At 41.9% G+C, this 22,840-nt stretch overlaps 1 protein-coding gene and 1 long non-coding RNA gene across 2 annotated transcripts in view; one reads left to right on the top strand and one right to left on the bottom strand.

The window, feature by feature from the left end:
- Nucleotides 1–6,449: 6,449 nt before the first annotated feature.
- QDPR (quinoid dihydropteridine reductase) overlaps nt 6,450–22,840 on the top strand; it is a 28,536-nt gene continuing 12,145 nt past the window's right edge. The window contains exons 1-4 of the mRNA XM_089677453.1: nt 6,450–6,630; nt 6,800–6,892; nt 9,791–9,887; nt 13,958–14,098. Coding sequence (XP_089533579.1) covers nt 6,541–6,630; nt 6,800–6,892; nt 9,791–9,887; nt 13,958–14,098 — 421 coding nt within the window. The 5' untranslated portion in view covers nt 6,450–6,540. The remainder of the gene's footprint in view (nt 6,631–6,799; nt 6,893–9,790; nt 9,888–13,957; nt 14,099–22,840) is intronic.
- Nucleotides 20,686–22,840, bottom strand: part of LOC149462112 (uncharacterized) — a 61,130-nt gene continuing 58,975 nt past the window's right edge. Inside the window, exon 2 of the long non-coding RNA XR_016312717.1 lies at nt 20,686–21,805. This is a non-coding gene — a long non-coding RNA (uncharacterized LOC149462112). The remainder of the gene's footprint in view (nt 21,806–22,840) is intronic.

Raw genomic sequence — 22,840 nt, 5'->3', positions numbered from 1 at the left:
ATTTTATATTATATTCCCCTATTTTCTATTCTGTTCTGTTTTACTCTATTCTTTTCTATTCTATTGCTTTATTTTAAATTCTACTTTTTATTCTTTTATTTTGTATTTTGTTCTTTTTTACGCTATTCTTTTATTGTCTATTCTATTCTTTTCTTTTCTATTCTGTTACTTTATTTTCTATTTTATTTGATTCTATTCCTGTTTTTGAATTTGATTTATTTTCAAATTCAATTCAAATTTCAGCCAAAATGTTGTTTCATTATTTTGGATACTCAAATAATTGTGCAGCGCTAAAAAATGATAGATGAAATCTCATATAATAAATGAACATAAATAGTAAAAGCATTATAATTATAAATGCCTATAAATACATAGAAAAATTAGTCCCTTAAGTAAAAAACGCACAGGTACCTCTAGTGCGTTTTGAAACATAAATGTCAATAAAAATTTCAATAAAAACTTCCAGAAGATTTGTCAGAATAATTGCCAGGTGATTAAGTACGATCGCAGTGTATAGATCCTCAGGTGGTTGTGCTAATAAATGTATAAAGTGCGCACTCACCAGAAGCGCATAAATATAGCGTGTTGTATCACATACTGTTGGAACAGTCATGGATCCCTTCTTAGGGTCGTCCGAAGTGTAGCCTGGGAGTGGATGGCCTTCCTAGGATTACAGGATATTGGCAAGCCAGGGTAAATGGATCAACCTCATCCAGGCTCTGGGATGTTCACTTGGGATTTCTGGGAAGTTAAAATGCTCGGTGTGGAGCAAAGAAAAGGGGTATTCCCATAGTGTAGTATTTAAAACGGTATTTTAATGGTATTAAATGTAAAAAGTATAAAATCCATTTTTTACATGTAATACCATTAAGTCAGGCAAGTGTTTAGGAAGGGGGGGAGGGGGGGAGGCAGAATAGGTGAATAGGTAGTTTGGGGAGGTTTTACTATATAGTCTAACTCAGGGGCGGACTGACCATTTGGAAACTCGGGCACTGCCCAAGGGCCCGGGGTCAGTAGGGGGCCCCATGAGATGCCCCTGGTACCTTTTTCATAGGCTTTTTTGAGTTTGGGCAAGGACACAGGGGCCCCATGATCCCCTATTGCCCGGGGGCCCCATGAGTTGTCAGTCCGCCCCTGGTCTAACTAAAGGAAAAACTTTTTTTTTTAATAGAGTTGCGATGGATTAGAACACCTGTCACTTTTTACAGCTGTCTGTTTCCCTGTTAGGGAGATTCACCCTCTCTTTTTGTCCTGTTTACCATTATCATTGAAAGTGAAATATAAAAGAAAATCCCAAATTTTGGGTTGTCCTCAGGGGAAATTTTCCAATGGAGACATTAGTTCTGGTGACCTGGGGGGCCCCAAGGAATCCCCTTAATTTGCAGAGATTTCCTCTCACTTCCTGTTTGATTATGGGACAGGAAGTGAAGGTGAATCTCTCCAATGGAACACAGTTGGCACAAATAAAACTTACAGGGACTATAACCCTCCCTTACTTTATCCAGCATGAAAAAAAGTTTTGCCTATAGTTCTACTTTAATGCAGAAAATGCACTGAGGTAAAAAAAACTATTTAACTTTAGAACCACTTTAAACCTGGTTATTCTTCCACTTTAAAGTGATGTTAAAGGCAATTTTTAAAAAACAAAAATGACAAACATGTCATACTTATCTAATATGTGAAATGGTTTTGGACACAGCAACCCTGATCCTCCTCTTCTTGGGTCCCCCCACTGGCACTCCTGGCCTCTCCCTCTTGCTGAGTGTCCCCAGAGCAGGGGGGGGGGGGGCTGGACATGAAGGTAAAAAACCTTGTGCCTTTACAATCACTTTAACTCTTTCCTGTAAAGTACAGTAGTTCAGGGAAGCAGCACTTAAAGAGCAGAGGCCAGCAGCACTGAAAGTTGTAAACTGCAAGTGCTGCAGTAAGAATTTAAACAAATAGTTTACTGGGAGAAATATTTATTTTATTGTGTTCCATGTGTTAGACTAAAAAAACACTGAGGGCTTGAGGCAGAACTAAAGGCAAAGCTTTTTTTTTCATTTTGGATGGAGTAAGGGAGGGTGCTCCTGACTCCTCCCCCTTGAGCAGAGCCCCCAGGAAAAGCCATTCACTCTGGGGGCACCACTGCGTGCTCGTCCCTGAGCCACTGCTCTATGCATCCATAAGATACATAGAGCTGCAGCTGTGGCCGGTCTCATCTCATTGGCTCACTGGCTGTGACTGACATCAGTGGGAGCCAATGGGCTCCTGATGCTGACTCAGCCAATGAGGACGAGTCCCCAGACCGAAGAGGCTGTCAAAAATGTCTCTAGATTGGAGGGGGCTCAGGTAAGGATGGAGGATGCATGAAGGTAATAAACCTTGAGCCTTTACAACCACTTCAAGCCTGGGTTCACCTTTGTTGCAGGAATGTACTTATAGGACAGCCTCCTTTTTCCGGGTGTGCAGTGGAAACATTCATTCATAATGGCACTCCAATGCACCTTGCAAACGCGCACACTTTTTGCATGTGCCAACCTGCATGGTAACCATGCGTTTTGGCGTAGCGCCATTTTAAAAAAAAGGGATGTGCACTTCTTTTGTGCGATTTTTCATACTTAAGGCAATTAATTGCACTGAATAGGCCACCCTAAACGCAAGGTGCAAAATTGCACAAAACTGTGTGCGCATCGTGCACCTGCATAGGATGTAAACAAAGCCTTCTACTACTAGAGGAGACAGAATACGCCATGACCTTGGCACATCCACAACAGGCTTCAGTGATGTTGATATTAACCGCTTTCCAACCAGAAGTACTGCCACAGGGCAGCAGGGATACGCAAAATCACATATATATACGTGATATTGCAATTCTAGGAAAGGGCACGTGCGTGCACTCTCCCTACCAGCACTGCTATTGGCTCCTCGGCATGTCAATCACCGCGTCCCGCCCACAGATTCTCAGCCGGGACTCTGATCTTCCGTGGAGCTGACAGGGGAGAGTTCTGTATGTATACAATACAGATCTCCCCATTACACAAACAGGCTGCTTTGTATTGCTCTGCACAGCAGAGAGACACAAAGCAGCTTCTCTCTCTAGTAAAACACACACAGAACACAGTTAAACCTTTGACCACCCTCATGTTAATCCCTTCCTGCCCAGTGTCATTAGTACGGTGTCAGTGTTTTTAACCGCTTGCCTACAGGGCACTTATACCCCCTTCCTGACCAGGCCAATTTCCAGCTCTCAGCGCTGTCACACTTTGGATGACAATTGCGCGGTCATGCAACACTGTACCCATATGAAATTTTTATCAATTTTTTTGTGACAGATAGAGCTTTATTTTGGTGGTATTTAATCACCTCTGGGATTTTTATTTTTTCTTAAACAAACCGCTGAACATTTTGAAAAAAAAAATGTTTTTTCTTAGTTATTGTTGTAAAATTTTGTAATTAAGTGATTTTTCTCCTTCACTGATGTGCGCTAATGAGGCTGCAGTGATGGGCACTGATAGGCTGCACTGATGGACACTGATAGGTGGCACTGATGGGCAGTGATAAGGAGGCACTGGTAGGTGGCACTGATGGGCATTGACAGGCATCACTGATGGGCACTGAAAGGAAGCACTGATATATGGCACTGATATATGGCACTGATAGGGGGCACTGACTGGCACTGATAGGCAGCACTGACTGGCACTGTTAGGCAGCACTGACTGACACTGATAGGAGGCACTGATAGGCGGCTCTGACTGGCACTGATAGGTGGCACTGATTGGCAGCACTGATAGGTGGCACTGATTAGCATTGATAGGTGGCACTGACTTGTACTGATGGGTGACACTGAAAGGAAGCTCAGATGGGCACTGATATGTGGCATTGATGTGCACTGGTAGGCACTGATATATGGCATTGATGTGGCACTGATGGGCACTGGCAGCTGGCACTGATGGACACTGACAGGTGGCACTTTTGGGGCCACACTGATCATCAGGGCACACTGATCATCAGTGCCCTGATGATCAGTGTACATGTCCCCTCCGAGGAATGCCGATTACTGGCTCTCCTCTCCCCTCGAGCTGTCAGCGTGCCAGCTCGAGAGGAGGGAAATGCTGATAACCGGCATTTCCCTGTTTACATGTGATCATCTGTGATTGGACACAGCTGATCACATGACCGAGCCAACATCTTCGGCTCTTTCCGTAGATCGGTGATCCCTGAGCCGCGCATGCGTGGTGAAAATGGGAGGACGTCATATTACGTCCTCCCAGAACGAGAGAACTACATTGTGCCCGTCATTGGTCTATATGGCGGGCGAGAGGTGGTTAATTAGCACTGATCACTGTATTGGTGTCACTGGGAATGTCAGTGGCAGTCAGTTCCCCCCCCAGTGTCAGAATGCCCACCACAGTCCTGCAATAAGTCGCTGATCACCACCATTACTAGTAAAAATAAAAATCCCAGTATATATACCGCCATTTGTAAACACTATAACTTTCACGCAAACCAATTAATTTACACGTATTGGGATTTTTTTTTAGCAAAGACATGGAGCAGAATGCATTTTGGCCTAAATTTATGATGAAATTTGATTTTTAAATTTTTTTTACTGGACATGTTTAATAGCAAAAAGTCAAAAATATTTTTTTCTCAAATTTGTCGCTTTTTTTTTTATAGTGCAAAAAATAAAAATCACAGAGGTACCGTATTTGCCGGCGTATAAGACGACTGGGCGTATAAGACGACCCCCCTACTTTTCCTGCTAAAATGTAGTGTTTGGGCTATACTCGCCGTATAAGACTACCCCTCTTCCAATGCACACCAGTGGGAGGAATAGTGCCCCATCATTGATGTCAGTGGGAGGAATAGTGCCCCATCATTGATGTCAGTGGGAGGAATAGTGCCCCATCATTGATGTCAGTGGGAGGAATAGTGCCCCATCATTGGTGTCAGTGGGAGGAATAGTGCCCCATCATTGGTATTAGTGGCAGGAATAGTGCCCCATCGTTGGTATCAGTGGGAGGAATAGTGCCCCATCATTGGTATCAGTGGCAGGAATAGTGCCCCATCATTGGTATCAGTGGCAGGAATAGTGCCCCATCATTGGTGTCAGTGGGAGGAATAGTGCCCCATCATTGGTATCAGTGGCAGGAATAGTGCCCCATCATTGGTATCAGTGGCAGGAATAGTGCCCCATCATTGGTGTCAGTGGGAGGAATAGTGCCCCATCATTGGTGTCAGTGGGAGGAATGGTGTCCCATCATTGGTGTCAGTGAGGGGTGGAATAGTGCCCCATCATTGGTGTCAGTGGGGGGTGGAATAGTGCCCCATCGTTGGTGTCAGTGGGGGGGGAATAGTGCCCCATCGTTGGTGTCAGTGGGGGGTAGGAATAGTGCCCCATCGTTGGTGTCAGTGGGGGGTAGGAATAGTGCCCCATCGTTGGTGTCAGTGGGAGGAATAGTGCCCCATCGTTGGTGTCAGTGGGAGGAATAGTGCCCCATCATTGGTATCAGTGACACCAATGATGGGGCACTATTCCTCCCACTGAGACTTGCTGACCCTGTTCTCGTATGGTGCTGCTGCAGCCAGCATATGTGGTTGCAGCAGCACCTCTACACAGAACACTTACCTGCTGCTCCGGCACTCAATTTTCGCGGGGCCGCTCGGCTCCGCCCCCTTGCCGGTGATTGGCCGCCTGTGTGCCTTTCCTGAGCTACAGTTCTGGCGGCCAATCACCGGTGAGGAGGCGGAGCCGAGCAGCCGCACGAACATCCAGTGGCCGAACTGAAGGAGACGCCGCGCTTCCTGGACCGGATCGTCGTGGGACTGGATCCAGGTAAGAGACATCAGCCCCTGCAAACCCCTGTACTTAATGCCGCAGCCCCCCTAACATGTGTACCGGCGTATAAGACGACCCCCGACTTTTGAGAAGATTTTCAAGGGTCAAAAAGTCGTCTTATACGCCGGCAAATACGGTAATCAAATACCACCAAAAGAAAGCTCCATTTGTGGGGAAAAAAAGGACCTAACTTTAATTTGGGTGCAGCGTTGCATGACCGTGCAATTGTCAGTTAAAATAACGCAGCGCCGTATTGCAAAAAATGGCCTGGTCCTCTGGAGGGCGAGTGGTTAATAATGGTTTGGGGGTCCCCTCTTGGATTTGGCCGGCTTGTGATGTAACTATTTGTATTCTCTGTTCCCTGACTCCTCATCTTCTGTGTACACCGTATGACAGCGCAGCCCCCACTGACACACCGTGCCCCGCCCCCTGTCCTTGTACCGGCCCCGCCCTCAACGATCCCGCACACCTGTGACAAGATACATTCTATCTTTCACTCTAAATAAAGCCGGGCACCACGTGACCACCTAGCGAGCCTCGCGCACAGCCAGTGACAGCCAATGGTGAGCTGAAACGTCAGCCCGGGGCAGATGGACGATAGGAGGGAAGGGTAATGGGCGGTGATGTAATCACAGGGGGCGGGACCGAGCCCCTTTGCTCTGCTAGTAGACAGGCAGAGTAGATTAGGAGAGCACTTTACCCTGCACACTGTACACAGGATGGCTGCTGAGGTCCGGAGGGTGCTGGTGTATGGGGGCAGAGGGGCCCTGGGCTCCAAGTGTGTGGACTACTTCAAATCCAGGCACTGGGTAACTGTCCACTCAGGAAGTTGTACTCTGTGACTGCTGGCGGCACAGTGTTCACAGTGATGGCACTGAGTCTAGATCGGCTGTAGTGGGACTTTGTGATGTTCGGGTTTATGGCATGCTCGGTATAGAATGAATTGCAGTAATGATTTCCTTTTGTGTTCTCTCTCAGTGGGTGGCCTCCATCGATGTGACTGAAAATGCTGCTGCCAATGCCAATGTTGTCGTGAAATTGTCAGACTCTTTCACCCAGCAGTCTGAAGAGGTGAGTCACTGTATAGTGAAGCCTGATCAATATATATCTGTATATTGAAGCCTGATCAGTTACTTTCTGTTTGTGTATAGCCTAATCAATATATGTCTGTATATTAGAGACTGATCAATCAATATATGTCTGTATATTAGAGACTGATCAATCAATATATGTCTGTATATTAGAGACTGATCAATCAATATATGTCTGTATATTAGAGACTGATCAATCAATATATGTCTGTATATTAGAGACTGATCAGTCACTGAATGTATAAGAGCCCGATCAGTCACTGTCTGTTCATATACTGAAACATGATCAATGACTGTCTGTGCATATATTGAAGCCTGGCAAATCATGGTCTGTCTGTATATTGAAGCCTGGCCAATCGCGGTCTGTCTGTGTATTGAAGCCTGGCCAATCGCGGTCTGTCTGTGTATTGAAGCCTGGCCAATCGCGGTCTGTCTGTGTATTGAAGCCTAATCTAAATCCAACTCTGAGCACAAAAAAAGAGTTAAATGCTTGTTAAGTCTAGTGTGGCAGAAGAGGCTGTATTACTTACCTTCTCACTCCAGCAGGCTTCATCAATCTGCTTGATCGGTCCTTTTCTCTAAGTCGCTCTCTGCTATAGTTGCAAGCTCACGTCCTCCACATACAATATAGGGCTCGTAGTCCCCCCATTGTATGTGATCACACCAAAGGACTGCTAATCCCTTTGTAATATTCCCTAGGGCAGGGGTGGGCAAACTGTGGCTCTCCAGCTGTTGCAGGACTACAAGTTCCATCATGCCTCTGCAAGTCATAGCTGTCAGTTTTGTAATGTTGCAGTGCCTCATGGGAAATGTAGTTCCACAACAGCTGGAGAGCCGCAGTTTGCCCACCCCTGCCCTAGGGGATATTTGACTAAAATTGGTGAACGCAGAATCTGGTGCAGCTCTGCATAGTAACCAATCAGCTTCCTGGTTTTATTGTTAAAGCCATACTGAACAAGCTGAAGTTAGAAGCTGATTGGATTCTTTGCACAGCTGCACCAGATTCAGTGTACACATTTTAGTCAATCTCCCCTAAGGGGTATTACAAAGGGATTGTTTTATAAAGAACCTTCATCCCTGATTTTCAAGTCAGGAACAGTTTGGGGGGTGTGGAGCCAGGGAGCCCATATTTTTTAAAGTATCTCTTATTTCTGAATTCAGTTTGTAAAAAAAATTTACGCTGTTTTTAATTCTGATAAAAATGTAGAGAATTTCTTTTTCAGGTGAGGTGTCTAGAATAAAAATACAGTATAAGAATGACTTGACATGAGCTAAGATCTGTAGGATCCCTTGAATGCTAAGAAGGCCATTCTACCAGTTAATGATATTAGGGAGACTTGAAGTTCCCTCAATAAAGGTGATGACCCTGGTGATCTAGGTTTAGTTGTGGTGCTAAACAAGGGCAGGGATCCTTGTACAAACATGAAAGATGGAATGTACATCAACCCAAAACAAGGTGCGGTATCTAGGTAATATTTTAACAAGGAACTACAGGGAAACTAAATTGGAAAAGGCCCCTAGAGCTCTCCGCGTTAAAAATTTAAATATAATTAATTATATGAGAGAGAGAGATCAAAACTTGGAGCAGGTAACTCCTGTTCTAGTGCAAATCTTATCTGTTGGGGATCTCATTAACGGTGGGCTCCCATAATTACATCCAGAAACAAATGAGAACGAGATCTTCAAGTTGCAGAATTTCTTCAACTTGGAGATCTCATTCTCATATGTGTGTGTGTGTGTGTGTGTGTATATGTATATGTGTGTGTGTATATATATATATATATCTCCCCCAAGGAGCAGGGCCCTCTTGTATTGTTACTGTATTGTCTCCCTTTTATAATGTAAGGCGCTGAGCAAACTGTTGGCGCTGTATAATAAATAAATATATATATATATATATATATATATATATATATATATATATATATATATATAATTTTTTCTTTTTTTTTGTGCCATATTTGCACATTATGGCAGACATTCCTCTCAATATGATGTCAGCATTTCCTGTCAGCTTTCCATCTTCTGGATCTGGAGTCTTTGGCCTCTTGATTTGTTGGCTGGGGATGATGTGACACATCCAAGCACCCTCAGCAGACGAACATTTTACATTGAGCCAGGAGAGTGCGAAATCTGGTGTAGTTGTGCATAGAAACCAATCCGCTTCCAGGTTGTATAGTCAAAGCTTAATTGAACAATCTGAAGTTAGAAGCTGATTGGCTACCATGCACAGCTACTCCAGATTCTGAGTGCTCCAGTTTTAGTAAATTTCCCCCCTAGAGTCTTGAATTCCATTAAAAGCGATTTAGAATTTCTTAAAAAAAAATTATCTATTTTTTTTTTTTTTATGAGCTTATCTCTGAACCTAGCATGACTGTATTGTTGGCTTGCAGCACTGAGGTTTTGGGATATAGCAGTTAGACATTCTGGGACAAAGGTCACTCCATTTGGATCTCCTGGACTCTAAGCCCTGGCTCACACTGGTGCGGCTTGTCATGCAATTTGACAATTCCAAGTCGCCCCTATTGCTGGCAATGGATCATTCATATCGCTGCAACTCTTGCGATTATGAAGAAGGTTCCTGCACTGCTTTTTGCTGATTTCATTGCGACTTGCATAGACTTCTGTTATATGAAGGCACAAACCACAATGAAACCAACAGTGCAGCACATCGCACTAATATGCGGCTTTGCAATTGTGCTGAAGTAGCATAATTTCAAAGCTGCACCAATGTGAACTGGGGCTTAATCTATAATTCGTTACCAAAATCTAATGAGTACAGCAATGGGAATTCCATTGATAAGCTCATAGTAATTGTTCACAGGATCTAAAACTAGTCAGCAATTAATTTTATTTTTTTTCCTTTACTGCTCATCAGGTCACGTCTGCAGTAGACCAGCTCCTTGAGGGAGAAAAGGTGGATGCCATCCTGTGTGTAGCTGGAGGCTGGGCTGGAGGCTCTGCAAAAGCCAAATGTGAGTCCCTGTTCTGCAAAGTCAATATATTCTACTGGATGAGTGTATTATGTGGATCAAAAAATGTCCCACATTTTAAATTTGAAATAAAAGTTCAAGTCTGTAATAAAGTCACATGGATGAATATCTTGTATTGTACAAAAATGCCTATTGGGGTGGGGTGAGCTGCGGACTCGCATCTCTGCGAGTTTCAAAGAGATGCCGGTATCAAAAGCAGTTTGGTCCATGTAGATAATCCATAAAAGCCCGTAAAACTAGACAAAGCATCCAAAACGCCAGCAGGGGCGGACTGATCATTCAGGCACTTTGGCACTGCCAGAGGGCCCGGGGTCAGTAGGGAGCCCTATGAGATGCCCCTGGTACCTTTTCATAGGCTTTTTTGGGTGTGGTTTGAGTGTGGGCGAGAGCACAGGAGCCCCATGATCCCCTATTGCCCGGGGGCTCATGAGTTGTCAGTCCGCCCCTGGACGGCAGTAAGTGAAGAATGTTGAGGTAGGCTGCATCATTACTATGGTTTACACATTTATGTCTGAATTTACAGGTATTAAGATATTTTAAAGTTAAACTTCAAATAGATCTAAAAACCCCATTTATTCCAGAGATACATTCACTAACATTTAACTAACATACATAATTGTCAGCATCTTTTATGCTTTTGTATGGAACAACTCAGACTATGAGACTGTGTCCATACTTTGAGCCAATTCTGCTCTGCTGCATGCACATGTGCTGATGAGAGAGAAAAAAGATGACCTTATCAGTCTGTCTCTGCTCCATCCTTGTCCAATCACAGTTTAGGAGGTGACCAAACTGTATCAACCACAGTAGAGAAAGCTGAGGTCATGAATATGACTATTCTGTCTAAATGTGTAAATCTCCTATACATATCCTAACTGTGTGTTTAGTGATTTGGCAACTTTAATTCCTTTTGGCTGCCATAGACTGCTTGAATTTCAGACACTTCTTGCTGAATCAAACAAAATTCAAGCTGTGGCCATGTTGGAACCACCCAGATGGCTAAAAATTATATTTTAATTGACTTCTGTCAAAGGAGCCTTGTGGAAAATTGCTGGCTGAACATGGACAGCTTCCAATCAGTTGCAGTCATTGTTCAGGTATTTTGATAGCTGCAAGTGCTGTGTGTTGGAATACAATAGTCAGCAGGAAACTTTCCTCTATCCTTGCCTTAGATTCCTAAAATAGGAGGCTACTCGATATTTTTTGTTCATCCTGTTGGTTGAACTAGAGAAATCTATATGGCCAGGGTTGTTGTTATAAATTATAGGGCCCTATACAACCTACTTGTCGGCCCCCCTACCTTTTTAAAAAAAAAAAAAAACCCACAGCTTACTATGCTTCAGTTATGAATGAACACAGCGAGTGATTGGTAAAGATGAGATTTAAAAAAACCCACAATTTCTTTTTAGCGTATTCACACTTTTGGATCTTGTACACTTTAAAGGGAATGCCTGTAAATGCGTGATACATGCAGTTTTTGTGCATGCTTTTTTGCGCATTTTTATGCCTGAAGAATTCCTCTCCTCCTCCCCTTGCCCAGCCCAGGAAATAGATTCTTGAAGCTTAATACATATGCAAAAACCCTTGGGAAATAAAAAGCTTCAAAATCACCAGGAATACACTATGCTTACGCTCTGCTCAGGTGTGAATGCAGGCTAAATGTGGATCTACAAGCCTGAACGTGCTTTCTGCGTCACATCAGTGGTCAGCTACCCATCTCCATAGAGGATGGCTTAGAAAAGGCAAAATCAGAGTGAGTCAGCCTTTTCAGCCATCTGTGTGTCTGGTAGCGATCTACAATATTATCTCTAATATACTCCATATGTAAACGGATCAAGTTGCTTCTAATTACGTTTTTTGAAGTTGCAGAGGTTCTACAAAGACTTACTGTTTTGGTAATTGGTTGTTGAGAAACTGGGTTTCTCTGGTTATTCATCCTGAAAGCTGAATATTACAAAGAAAATCATAAAAAATATTAAAGTCTTATTTTAGTAAAGAAAAGAATAACTCTGCCTTACTCTGATTTGTGATTGTTAAAAGCATTTTGAATATCACATTTACTAATTTGAAATGCTTTATTTTCAGCCCAAATTATTTTATTCCTGGTTTTTATCTGCTTGTGATACAATGTGTGACTTTTGTGAAAAAGAGACATTTTATTGTTTGAGCTGTTACACACTTTAAGTGTACTTGCACACAGTACTAATGTCTGAACATCAGTTTTCCTGAACAAAATGTCTTGCATTGATTTTGTGCGTTTTTGTGTAAATTTAAATTTTAACTTTCAGAATGGAATTTTAACCTCTTCAAATTAAATATTTACACATGTAAAATACTGACCAGCAACTCAGATTTCTGTTTTTTGGTTTTTTTTCTCATCCATGTGCAGGGCATGTTTAGTAGGCCTAAAGCAGCCTTTCTAAACCAGGGTTACTTCAGGGGTTCCTTGAGCAATGAGCAACTTGGACCTCTTTTAGTAACCACTAACAGCAATGATTTATTTGAGGGATTCTTCCTACTAACCCTAAATGACCATCACACTAATGTACAGTGAGCTATAGATATAGGAATTAATATCAGGGGTTTTCTGAGACTAGAAAGGTATTTCAAGGGTTCCTCTGTTAAAAAAAAAAAAAAATAAATAAAAAGTGGAAAAAGGCTGCTTTAGATTATCAACAAATTCTTCTGAATCTTGTTTTGTCTCACAGTGCATTAGTATTTGTTCTTTTTCTATTTACTTGAGTTTCCCGGTAGATTGATATTTCCACTAGTTAATGATTTCTGATCATGACAAGATAACCATTACCACTATTTATCTTTTCTGCCTTTATTGATCTGTAAGATCGAGATAAAAGGCTTATTTTTAAAATTGTGTATAAATGTCTGGTTCATTTCGTGTGTGTGTGCATGTTTATTTTTTGTTTTTTCTTCCATAAATGCAATTGAAAATAACTAATGTACAGTATATTCTATATAATTATAGTAGTGGAAAAGATAATAAGAAATTTCTTGCATGCTTTTCCTATCGCATGCTAACCTTTATGATTTATAGATAGAACCTAAAGTTGGCCACACTGCTTTTCTGAACAAACATTCACTGGAACAATCTCATTATTACATTTGAACATGCTAACAGAATCTTGATGAATGACATTTGAAAGTATTTAAAAAGTTTTAGTTTTGCGTTTTACAATTGTGGGGTGTTTTTGTTTCTTTTGTTTGCTTTTGTGTGGGTTTGTTTGTGGTTGTGTATGTTTTTTTTTTTGTTTTTTTTTTATAATGAACACTGCACAAACTGTTTGGATATTTATTGCTTTGAGAAAAAAAATTTGATTAAAACTTTCTAGTCACTACTGTCAAAAGCAGTCATTAATTTGATACCACTAATGACTAATAAATGGCCTGAACATTCTGAAAAATTTAGTTTCTGAATGGAACTTTACTAGTATATGGCCAGCTTTGGGCTAGCTTTACACTTGTAAATTTATTTCGTTCAACTCCTAGGGCTAAACTAGAGAAATCACTTGGATTTTTTTCTTTTTTAATTTCTTAGTTTTTATCCCATCCATGCTGAACAGCACAGATGAGGAATATCCTCTCCCACCTATTCTGTTCCAACTGCCACAGTGCATGCATATGGCTGAATATCCGAACACAGATTGCATCTGATTGGATGCAGTTGCTATTTGGCCAACCATTTTCCACTCAATTTCCCTTCAATTTTTCAATTCAGCAGAAATTAGCTGAAATTCAAGCCATGTTTGGCTAGCCTGGTTGCTAGATAAATCTGTTGCAAGAAATAGCCAGCACAATGTCCATGTACCTCCAGAAATGTATTCAAGAGGAATATCACCCCAAATTAAAAACCTATTCTATAGATAGAATTTCATTGACTCTACAGTTAAAAAAAACAAAAGTTTTTGTAAAAGGTAAAGTCTTCAGCATTCTATAGCCTTCAAAACTAACATTGCATTATCAGAATGCTGTTTTCTCTCTTTTTAGATCGGTGTGATTTTTTTGTTTGTTTTAAATTTTTCTTTCTTAATTCACAGCATTTTATAAGAACTGCGACATGATGTGGAAACAGAGTGTTTGGACTTCGACCATTTCCAGCCATCTTGCCACTAAGCACCTTAAAGAAGGAGGCCTTCTCACCTTGTCCGGTGCAAATGCTGGGTTATCTGCAACTCCAGGTATAGCTTTCCACAGTAAATGCGGTTGCAAAATTGTTTTTATTTTTTAGCACAGGGAAGAAAATTAATGTGGACATCAAAGGTAATTTTCTTTCCTACACTTTTATATTTTTCCAGAAGGCCTGTTTTTAAAAACATTTGGATAATGCTCTGTTTTGGGAACAACTCACCTGAATATTGTACATTTTATAGGAGGTCAGCCTGTACCCTTATATTCCTAGCTGTGGTCCCAGAATCTGATTCTGGGGAGCCAATGAACAATGCCTACTAGCTAAGTTTTAGAACCTAAGAGTGTTTACTCAACAGCACTTGTGTCATCCAATGGGTTGCTGTTCTAAGCCTGGGAAGCGATGGGCACACACGTTTACGTATGAGATTTCAAACACACAATCGCTCCCATTGCTCAGAGATCCGTCACAGTCGAATGGGTCCAAGGATGACAATTAATAGATACCACCGGGGATGCATAGCTGATGCAGCCCTCCTCAGATAGGGGGATCCAGCAGCAACAAAGAGAAGGGTGCAAGCAAGTGAATTACCATAGCTTTATTAAAGACAAGTGTTACAATAAATGGGTAAGAGAAGATAAAAATGCATTGAAACCACAAGATAACATAAGGTGTAGGAACCGCGTGTCCCAACATGCAGCCCCCCTATGCTGGTGAGCTGATGTGTTTTGGGGCATTAGCCAGTACATACCATGCCTAAATAGATATACTACATATACATGTGTACATATATCTAGGCATGGTATGTGCTGGCCTGCTTGGCTCTGAGGAAGAGTGTGCTCCCCCAAAACTCATCAGTGCACAGTGGGGTTGCATGTTGGGACCTGGGGTTCCTACACCTTTTTGTCTTGTGTTTTTAATGCATTTGTTGTGACACTTGTGTTTTAACTCCTTACCGCTGGCCACCCGCCCGCAGATATGTGGCCTCTCGGCAGGTGGGCCTTAACACTGAGAGGCCTCATATATGCGTACCCCAAAAAAAACAGAACTGTGCTAAGAGCGTGCACCATTCCCGCTCCCGGCACATTTACCAGCAGCTACCGGAAAGCTCCTCATCGCAAGTAGAGATTTTCAATCATGTAACCAGTGTGACAGCCAATCATGGTGGTCAAATGAATACAAACTCAGCCACGCCTCCTGGTATCTAAAACACCTTAAAGGCCAGGAGATACCAGCACAAAGGGGTTAATAAATCTCTGGTAATGCACTAGGTGCTTGCGCCCTCCTGTTTGTTCTTTTTGTAGTAGCTATGAGATTTGCCCATTGATCGGTCACAGAAAAGGTTGTATCTCTTCTGAAACTGGACTAGAATTATGTGGCCCTTTTAGAGTTCCTTTTTAAGATTCTTCTTCTTTATTGATCTCTCTCTGCCTATATTTGATGGACATTGCCTAGTGAATGGGGCACCCTGTCCTGCTTACCAATTAAAGCAGAGCACCAGCATTAATGAATGTCATTAAAGGTACAACAGCGGATTGTGTAATTGTCTATCAGTTTTTGAAGGAGAATATTTACTGATTGTTTCTGACTTCAACATTTTGAAGAGTCGCTGCTTTGAAAAAAAACCTAAGGCCGTTTGTGGAGACTTTCTTTAGGACCCTGAAGACGCTGGTGTCACCCTAGCTAAGGCTCAAGCTAGAAAACATGCGTTTTGCCCACTGGCTGAGAATGCAAAAGTGCTCAGTGAACCAGTGACTGTATATGACACTACAGTCTGCTTCATATGAATGATTCTTCTTGGCATCAATCATCTCCCCCTCCCAAAATGAGGGATCACTGACAGCTCAGATGAACGCAGGACTGCAACCACAGGTGCTGGGAGTGAGTCCTGATATAGATCTGGGAGTGCTGAATGCTGGAAAAGAACGCATATATATATATATATATATATATATAATTATTATTTTTTTTTTTCTTCCTTTCAAACAATATAGCTTTCACCTTTTCACATGCTCTGGCCATAGACCTACACATTTTGATCATTGCTGCTATACATTTCCTCACACTGTAAAAGGGTCTAATAATACAGAAGACCTTTGCCTTCCTATGACGTTTATCCCTTTGCTGTTTTGAGAGATGTACTGTAATATTTTGTCTTTTGATCCTGGAGAGATATATTTAGACTCATTTGGAAACCCATGGAAAAGAAAAATGACCTTCGGTCATGTAGTGCAGTATGTTTATCTAATGGGGCTTATTATATTACGTCTGCTGAGCTCTGATGTTACAAATTACCAGAAATTCTATAGTATGTTGTTGCATCATAATAACTACACAAAGGCGCCTGTTTTGTAGGAATGCCTTTTCTTCAGCAGACATGTGCCTTTCATTATATAAAACAGTTGAGTATTACAAAACAAGGATTGGGAAACCTCCTACTTGGGATGTTCTGGCTTAATTAACAGAGTCTGCAGACAGAAGAGAGACAGACAAACAAACGTATCCATTGAGGCTGATTTTCTAAAGGTTTTAAGAGTGTTCACACAATACAGTGAGTGAAGATTCACTTCATTAATCCAATCATATGAAAAGAAAATCCCTGTGTACTTTTTTTTTTTTTTTTTTTTCTGTACATTCTCAAAATCTTTAGTAAATCGGTCTTGTGCTGTTCATACACCATATAGATTTTTTTTTTTTTCTGTTTGGCTTAACAGATTTCTCAATCTATGCTACTCAGCATGGATGGATTCATCTCCTGCCACAGCTTTTATATTTTGACAGCCGGCCCTACCCACTGTCAAATTATCTGGACATTGTCTGCATCTGAATACAGCCAGGGCTTTTTTTTTTTTTTCTTTCAGGAGTACGGGGGAACACAGTTTCAGCACCTACAGCACTGATTTATGTAATGGCAAGGGGTGCTGGAGAGTCTATTGATGCTGGCTGCCAGGACATCTATTGTCGCTGGAGGGAATCCAATTTTTGAGTGGGGTCTGTTGTTGCTGGGGGTCTATTGTTGCTGGGAGGATCTACTGTTGAGGGAGAGGTTTATTGATGATGGTTGCTGGGAGATCTGTTGTTGCTGCTGGGGGTCTACTGTTGCTGGGGGATCTATTGGTTTAGAGGAGATTTATTGTTGCTGGAGGGGTCTATGATTATGGCGGGTCTATTGTTTCTGAGGGGTCTATAGTTCCTGGCTGAAGGGGATCTGTTTCTACTACTTTTCTTGTTATTGACAAATTCCATGAAAATTACATAGCACCACAAAAAGATACTTGGTTCTGTATTCTCTAAATAGGGTGGTACTATGTGATGGGTAGGTGGTGGAACCAAAGGGCGGTGCTTGGAGGTGGGTGGGGGGCATAGATGAGGGTAGCGTTTAGCAGGTTAAAGCAAGGCGCTGCTGCAGCCATAAGTTTGGTATTGATTTTTTTTTTTTTTTTTTAGAGCAGACAAAGCTTTCAGCTAAAAGGGATTGGGGCTACTCTAGAGACACCCACCCTTGTAAGGGAGATTGAGAGATATATCTACATTAAGTGTCTGGTCATACTGGTGCGATTTGGGAATTTAAATTGCATCTAATGAATGTGAATGTCAGTGTCTTATTTGCGATTTGCTGCAGCACAATGTCTAAAGTAGTTCTTGCAATAGTTTTTCTGCAGTTTTGTTTTGATTTCACATACATAGAATATTATGGAAATCACACTGCAAATTGCAAGCAATTGATGAAAATCTTCGCAAGTAGCAAAGTCTTCAGACATCACATTGAATTTACACACAAATTGCGGGATTTTAAATTGCAGCGGTGTGACCGGTGACTAATCCTCTTCTGGTCTGCGTCCCGCAGGTGGGTGTGATAGGGAGGCGAAGACTCAATGCAATTTATTCCTATTCTGGACTGTTTTCCCTTGGTGGGTAGAAGAGGGAGGTGAAGACACTATACATGCTACAGTTTTGCTCCTGTAGAGTACACTTATTTCCAGGATTGATTGTGGACCTTGTCCCCTTCTCTTTTTTTTGATGATCCACCACTCGGAGGCACTCTTTTGAAATCTAAACCTATAATGTAAGAGGAAGTTGCAACTGATGCACATGAACCACAAGGCATTGCACTCTTCTCTGGACTGTATATTCTATTATATATGGAGATCTTCCTATTAAACACATCACGTGAATCATATCTCTTGGATGACATTAATCTATCGGCTGCTTCTGGAGTAAGAGAGAGAGAAAAGAGTACCGCTCGAGCCTTCCGTATGTCAAGGATGGCCTCAGCTGTCACGCTGGCCACGCCCTCTGATGTTACGCCCCGGTGGGTGGGGTGAAACGCATCAGAGGGCATGGCCAGCGTGACGGCTGAGGCCACCCTTCACATACGGGAGTATACAGGAGGCTCAAGCGGTGCCCTTTTTCTCTCTTTCCTTCTATAGAATCTAGATCTTAATGCAGACGCTGCTCCCCTGCTATGCTGCTGAGGTGACTTAGACTACATGGCTTATGAGTGGCGCTAAGATTTTTTTTACACTGCAATTCATTGCTTCTGCAGTAAAACATTCATCCAATGAGATATCAAGCTTAATAAGTGTTGGACTTCAAAATCTTATAAATCGTCAAAGTGAGCAATACTGTTCCATATTTGGGCAGCACAGTGGCTAAATGGTTAGCACTTCTGCCTGGCAGTACTAGGGTCATTGGTTCAAATCCCAACCACGGCACCACCTACCTGAAGTTTTCATGTTCTACCTGTGCCTGCGTGGGTTTCCTCCAGGTACTCCGGTTTCCTCCCACACTCCAAAGACATGCTGGTAGGTGAATTGGCTCCTGTCTAAATTGTCCCTAGTATGTGTATGTATGAATGTGAGTTAGGGACCTTAGATTATACACCCCTTGAGGGTTAGGGACTGATGTGAATGTACAAATATATATGTAAAGCGCTGCGTAAATTGTCGGCGTTCTATAAGTACCTGAAATAAATATTTGAATGGAACATAGATGGCTGAATAATATATTTATAAAATCAGAAATTGTGTCCAGCTCCGCTACCAATTGCAAAATTTTGTGAATAAATGTTAAAGAAATAATCCTGCATCGAAAGAATACATATCAACATATCAATATCACTGCAATTATATTACTGCTGCAAACATGTCCTTATTAAGTCCGTGACCTTGGCACTTCTTCTATGATACGAAATAATATCCGTGCAGTCCACAATTCTAAAAATTATATTGTGCACCTTCATCGGTTGTGCTCTCACCTGGTGTGTATGACCAAACCGTTAAGTGAAGTCATAAAAGGCTTGTGTCCCTTTAGTTGGACTTAATGGTAAATGGATGGGATTATCCCTCTTTCCCTGGGGTGGATAGGCAGAGTGTTCCCTCTGTCCAGCAGGGGGTCTCCTCGCTTCCTTTATGGATTTTCCTGGAGCCGGATAGATGGACGGGAATATCCCTCTTCCCACTAGGGGGTCTCCTTGCTTCCTTAGGGATTTTGCTCCATAAGTGTAATGGCAATGGAATGTGTAATAAAAGAATATAGTGCCTTTATCCTCTTTAAAACATAATTTATTAAAGTGGTGCACTCACATGTGTTATAAGGTAAACATGCATTAAAATGTTGAAATTTGAATCCACAGTAAAGTTTTCCAAAATTGCTGAATACTTTGATGTATGTTGCTTTAAGCGTCGTGACGTCAGAGCCCCTCCCCTACGCGTTACGCCACCGGGTAACTTGGCTTCATTGAGGGACTTTGAAATTGCGATACTTCACTTGAAGTAGCGCAATATCAAATCTGCAGATCAGTGCAGTGTGTACCTCTGCTTTCACTGTGGCTTGTGACTTCATTTAACAGAAGTCAATGCAAGTCACAATGAAATTGGTAAAAAGTAGTGCATGAACTAATTTTGAAATCGTGCTACTTCAAATTGCAATGATTAAGACCGTGCCATAGAAATACATTAGATGCGACTTCAGGTGCGATTTTGTAAATTGCATGTTGCACCGCTGTAAACCAGGGCTTATGAGGAAGGCTCCCTCACCACTCCAAGTGCTGAGACTTCTACGTTAATGATCCTAAACATGTCTGGGCTCACCATCTGTGTCCTGACTCCAGTAAGAGCAAAAGGAGACATTAGGGCTCTGTAAGCTAAGCACAGTAGAGACACCGGTGGTCTCTCTATTCCTCTGATATCTTTACTTGATGTACTGTATACTGATACACAGAAAAATAGAAAGCATTGTCTGAACTTATAGTGCACCAAAGAACCATATGTCTAGTGCAATAAACCCATAGCACCCATTTGACAATCAAATTTCATTATTCTTGATATGCTGTACTGCTGAAAGGTAAAATCGTTTTCTTTGGATTCCTGAACTGTGAATTTTGCATTCCCAGCAGTGTATTTTTGGGGTTACAGCCTTCAGAATGGGTATGCCTGGAACAGGCCCACTAAAGGGGTTCAATAAGTATTGAACATGTCACCATTTTTCTCAGTAAATCTATTTCTAAAGTTGCTATTGACATGACATTTTCACCTCATGTCAGTAACAACCTGTGCAATCCATACATAGGAACCAAAACAAATATGTTCAGAAATTTAAATAATATGTGTAATAAAATTGAATGACACAGAGAAAAAGTATTGAACACACAAACTGAAATGTATTTAATACTTCGTACAAAATCCTTTTGGTAAAGACAGCTTCAAGACGCCTCCTGTATGGAGAAACTAGTTGCATGCATTGGAGTGATTTTGGCCCATTCTTCCACACACAGTCTTTAAAGTTTGAAGGTTCCTTGGGCCTCTTCTATGAACTCTAATCTCTAGTTCTTTCCAAGATTTTCTATTGGATTTAAGTCAGGTGATTGGTTGGGCCATTTTAGCAGTTTTATTTTCTTTCTTTTGAAACCAATTGAGAGTTTCCTTGGCTTTGTATTGGGGATCATTGTCTTGCTGAAATGTCCACCCTCATTTCATCTTCACATTCATGGTAGATGGCAGCAGATTTTTATCAAGAATGTCTTGGTACATTTTTCTATTCATCCTTCCTTTCAGTGATATGAAGTATGCCAGTAACGGATGCTGAAAAACAGGCCCACATCATGATGTTCTCACCTCCAAACCTCACTATTGGTATGGTGTTTTTGGGGTGATGTGCAGTGCCATGTAACCTCCAAACATGGTGTGTATTATGGCACCCAAAGAGTTCAATTTTGGTCTCAACTGATCACACTATATTCTCCCAATATTTCACAGTCTTGTCTAAATGTTGTGCAGCAAACTTTAAACAAGCTTCAACATGCTCTTTTGTCAGCAATGGAGTCTTGCGTGGTGAGCGTGCATGCAGGCCATGGCGGTTGAGTGCATTACTTAGTGTTTTTCTTCGAAACAATTGTACCTGCTAATTCCAGGTGTTTCTGAAGTTCTCCACAAGTGGTCCTTGGCTCTTGGACAACTCTTCTCATTATTCTTTTCACTCCTCAGTCAGAAATCTTGTGAGCAAGATGGTTGTGGCTGGTTTATGGTGAAATGATATGCTTTCAACTTCTGGATTATGGCCCCAACAGTGCTCACTGGTACTTTCAGAGGTTTAGAAATTCTTCTGTAACCAATGCCATCAGTATGTTTTGCAACAATAAGGTTGCAAAGGTCTTGTGAGAGCTCTTTGCTTTGACCTATTATGAGATGTTTCTTGTGTGATACCTTTTTAGTAATGAGACACCTCTTCCAAGACTGGTTCTTGTCAAATTATGATTCTCCTAAACAGTAAAAAAAATGATTAAAAATATATTATGTGTGTATATATATTGGATGAGTTTTTCTTGCTCGGACCCTGTTGAGAAGGTCACCCCTCAATTCCCGACCCAGTAGGAACATTGGAGGAAGGGACACAACAGAATTTAAAACGCTCTTGGTAAAATGTGGTAAGCTAGAACCATCTGTGTTGCTGTTGAGGATTACTTCTTACTTCCTGCCCTAAGGGGCATCACAGTGGCTTAGTGGTTAGCACTTATGTCTTGCAGCACCTGCATGCCTGCTTTGAATCCCAGTCAGGACACTATCTGCATGGAGTTTGCCTGTTCTCCCTGTGCTTGTATGGGTTTCTTTCCACACAACAAATACATACCAGCAGGTTAATTGGCTCCTATCTAAATTGGATTAAGGACCTTAAATTGTAAACTCCTTGAGGACAGTGACTGATGTGAATGTACAGTATAGATGGATCAAAATTTTGCCAGTTCAGCAGGGACTGAACGACTTCCAATCAGCCAGGTGCAGTTTGCTTTCTGCACTGCAGGTGGTGCTCATACCAAGTGGCACCACAGCCTGGAGAGGAAGTCCAAGAGAAACAATGTTTCTCTCTGGTTTCCTGGGTCAATGGGGCAGTGTTACTCTTGGCTATGCAGCACCCATGTGGCCATCTTGGATCAGCAAGGTCTATTTAAGTCCCTGCCCCCAGGTTTTAGCGCACTTCTGGCATGTGGCTAGTGTAGTGATAGAGACCCTGCCCTTTAGGGAACGTAACTAATGGTAGGGAAAGGGTCCTGGTGAGGAGGAAAAGATTATGGACTCTCTATCCTGGACCCTCTTGGGACCGAACCAGCAAGGCATGCTTCACCCTCTGAAACAGATGCTGTTGGCACCTCTGCGCCTCTACATCTGACTACAGTTAACTGTGTTATTTCCCTAGCAGTGTTCAGGGTGTCTATAACATTGGCATTTTGTTTAAGGCCCAATTTACGACTTGCACTAAAATGTATTGGAAATTCATGTACATTTCCATTCATTTTATT

This window comes from Staurois parvus, unplaced genomic scaffold, assembly GCF_062004578.1.
Source record: "Staurois parvus isolate SC_StPar_1 unplaced genomic scaffold, SC_StPar_1.0 ptg000186l, whole genome shotgun sequence".
Classification (NCBI taxonomy): domain Eukaryota; kingdom Metazoa; phylum Chordata; class Amphibia; order Anura; family Ranidae; genus Staurois; species Staurois parvus.
This window is presented reverse-complemented; position numbering and strand designations above follow the sequence as displayed.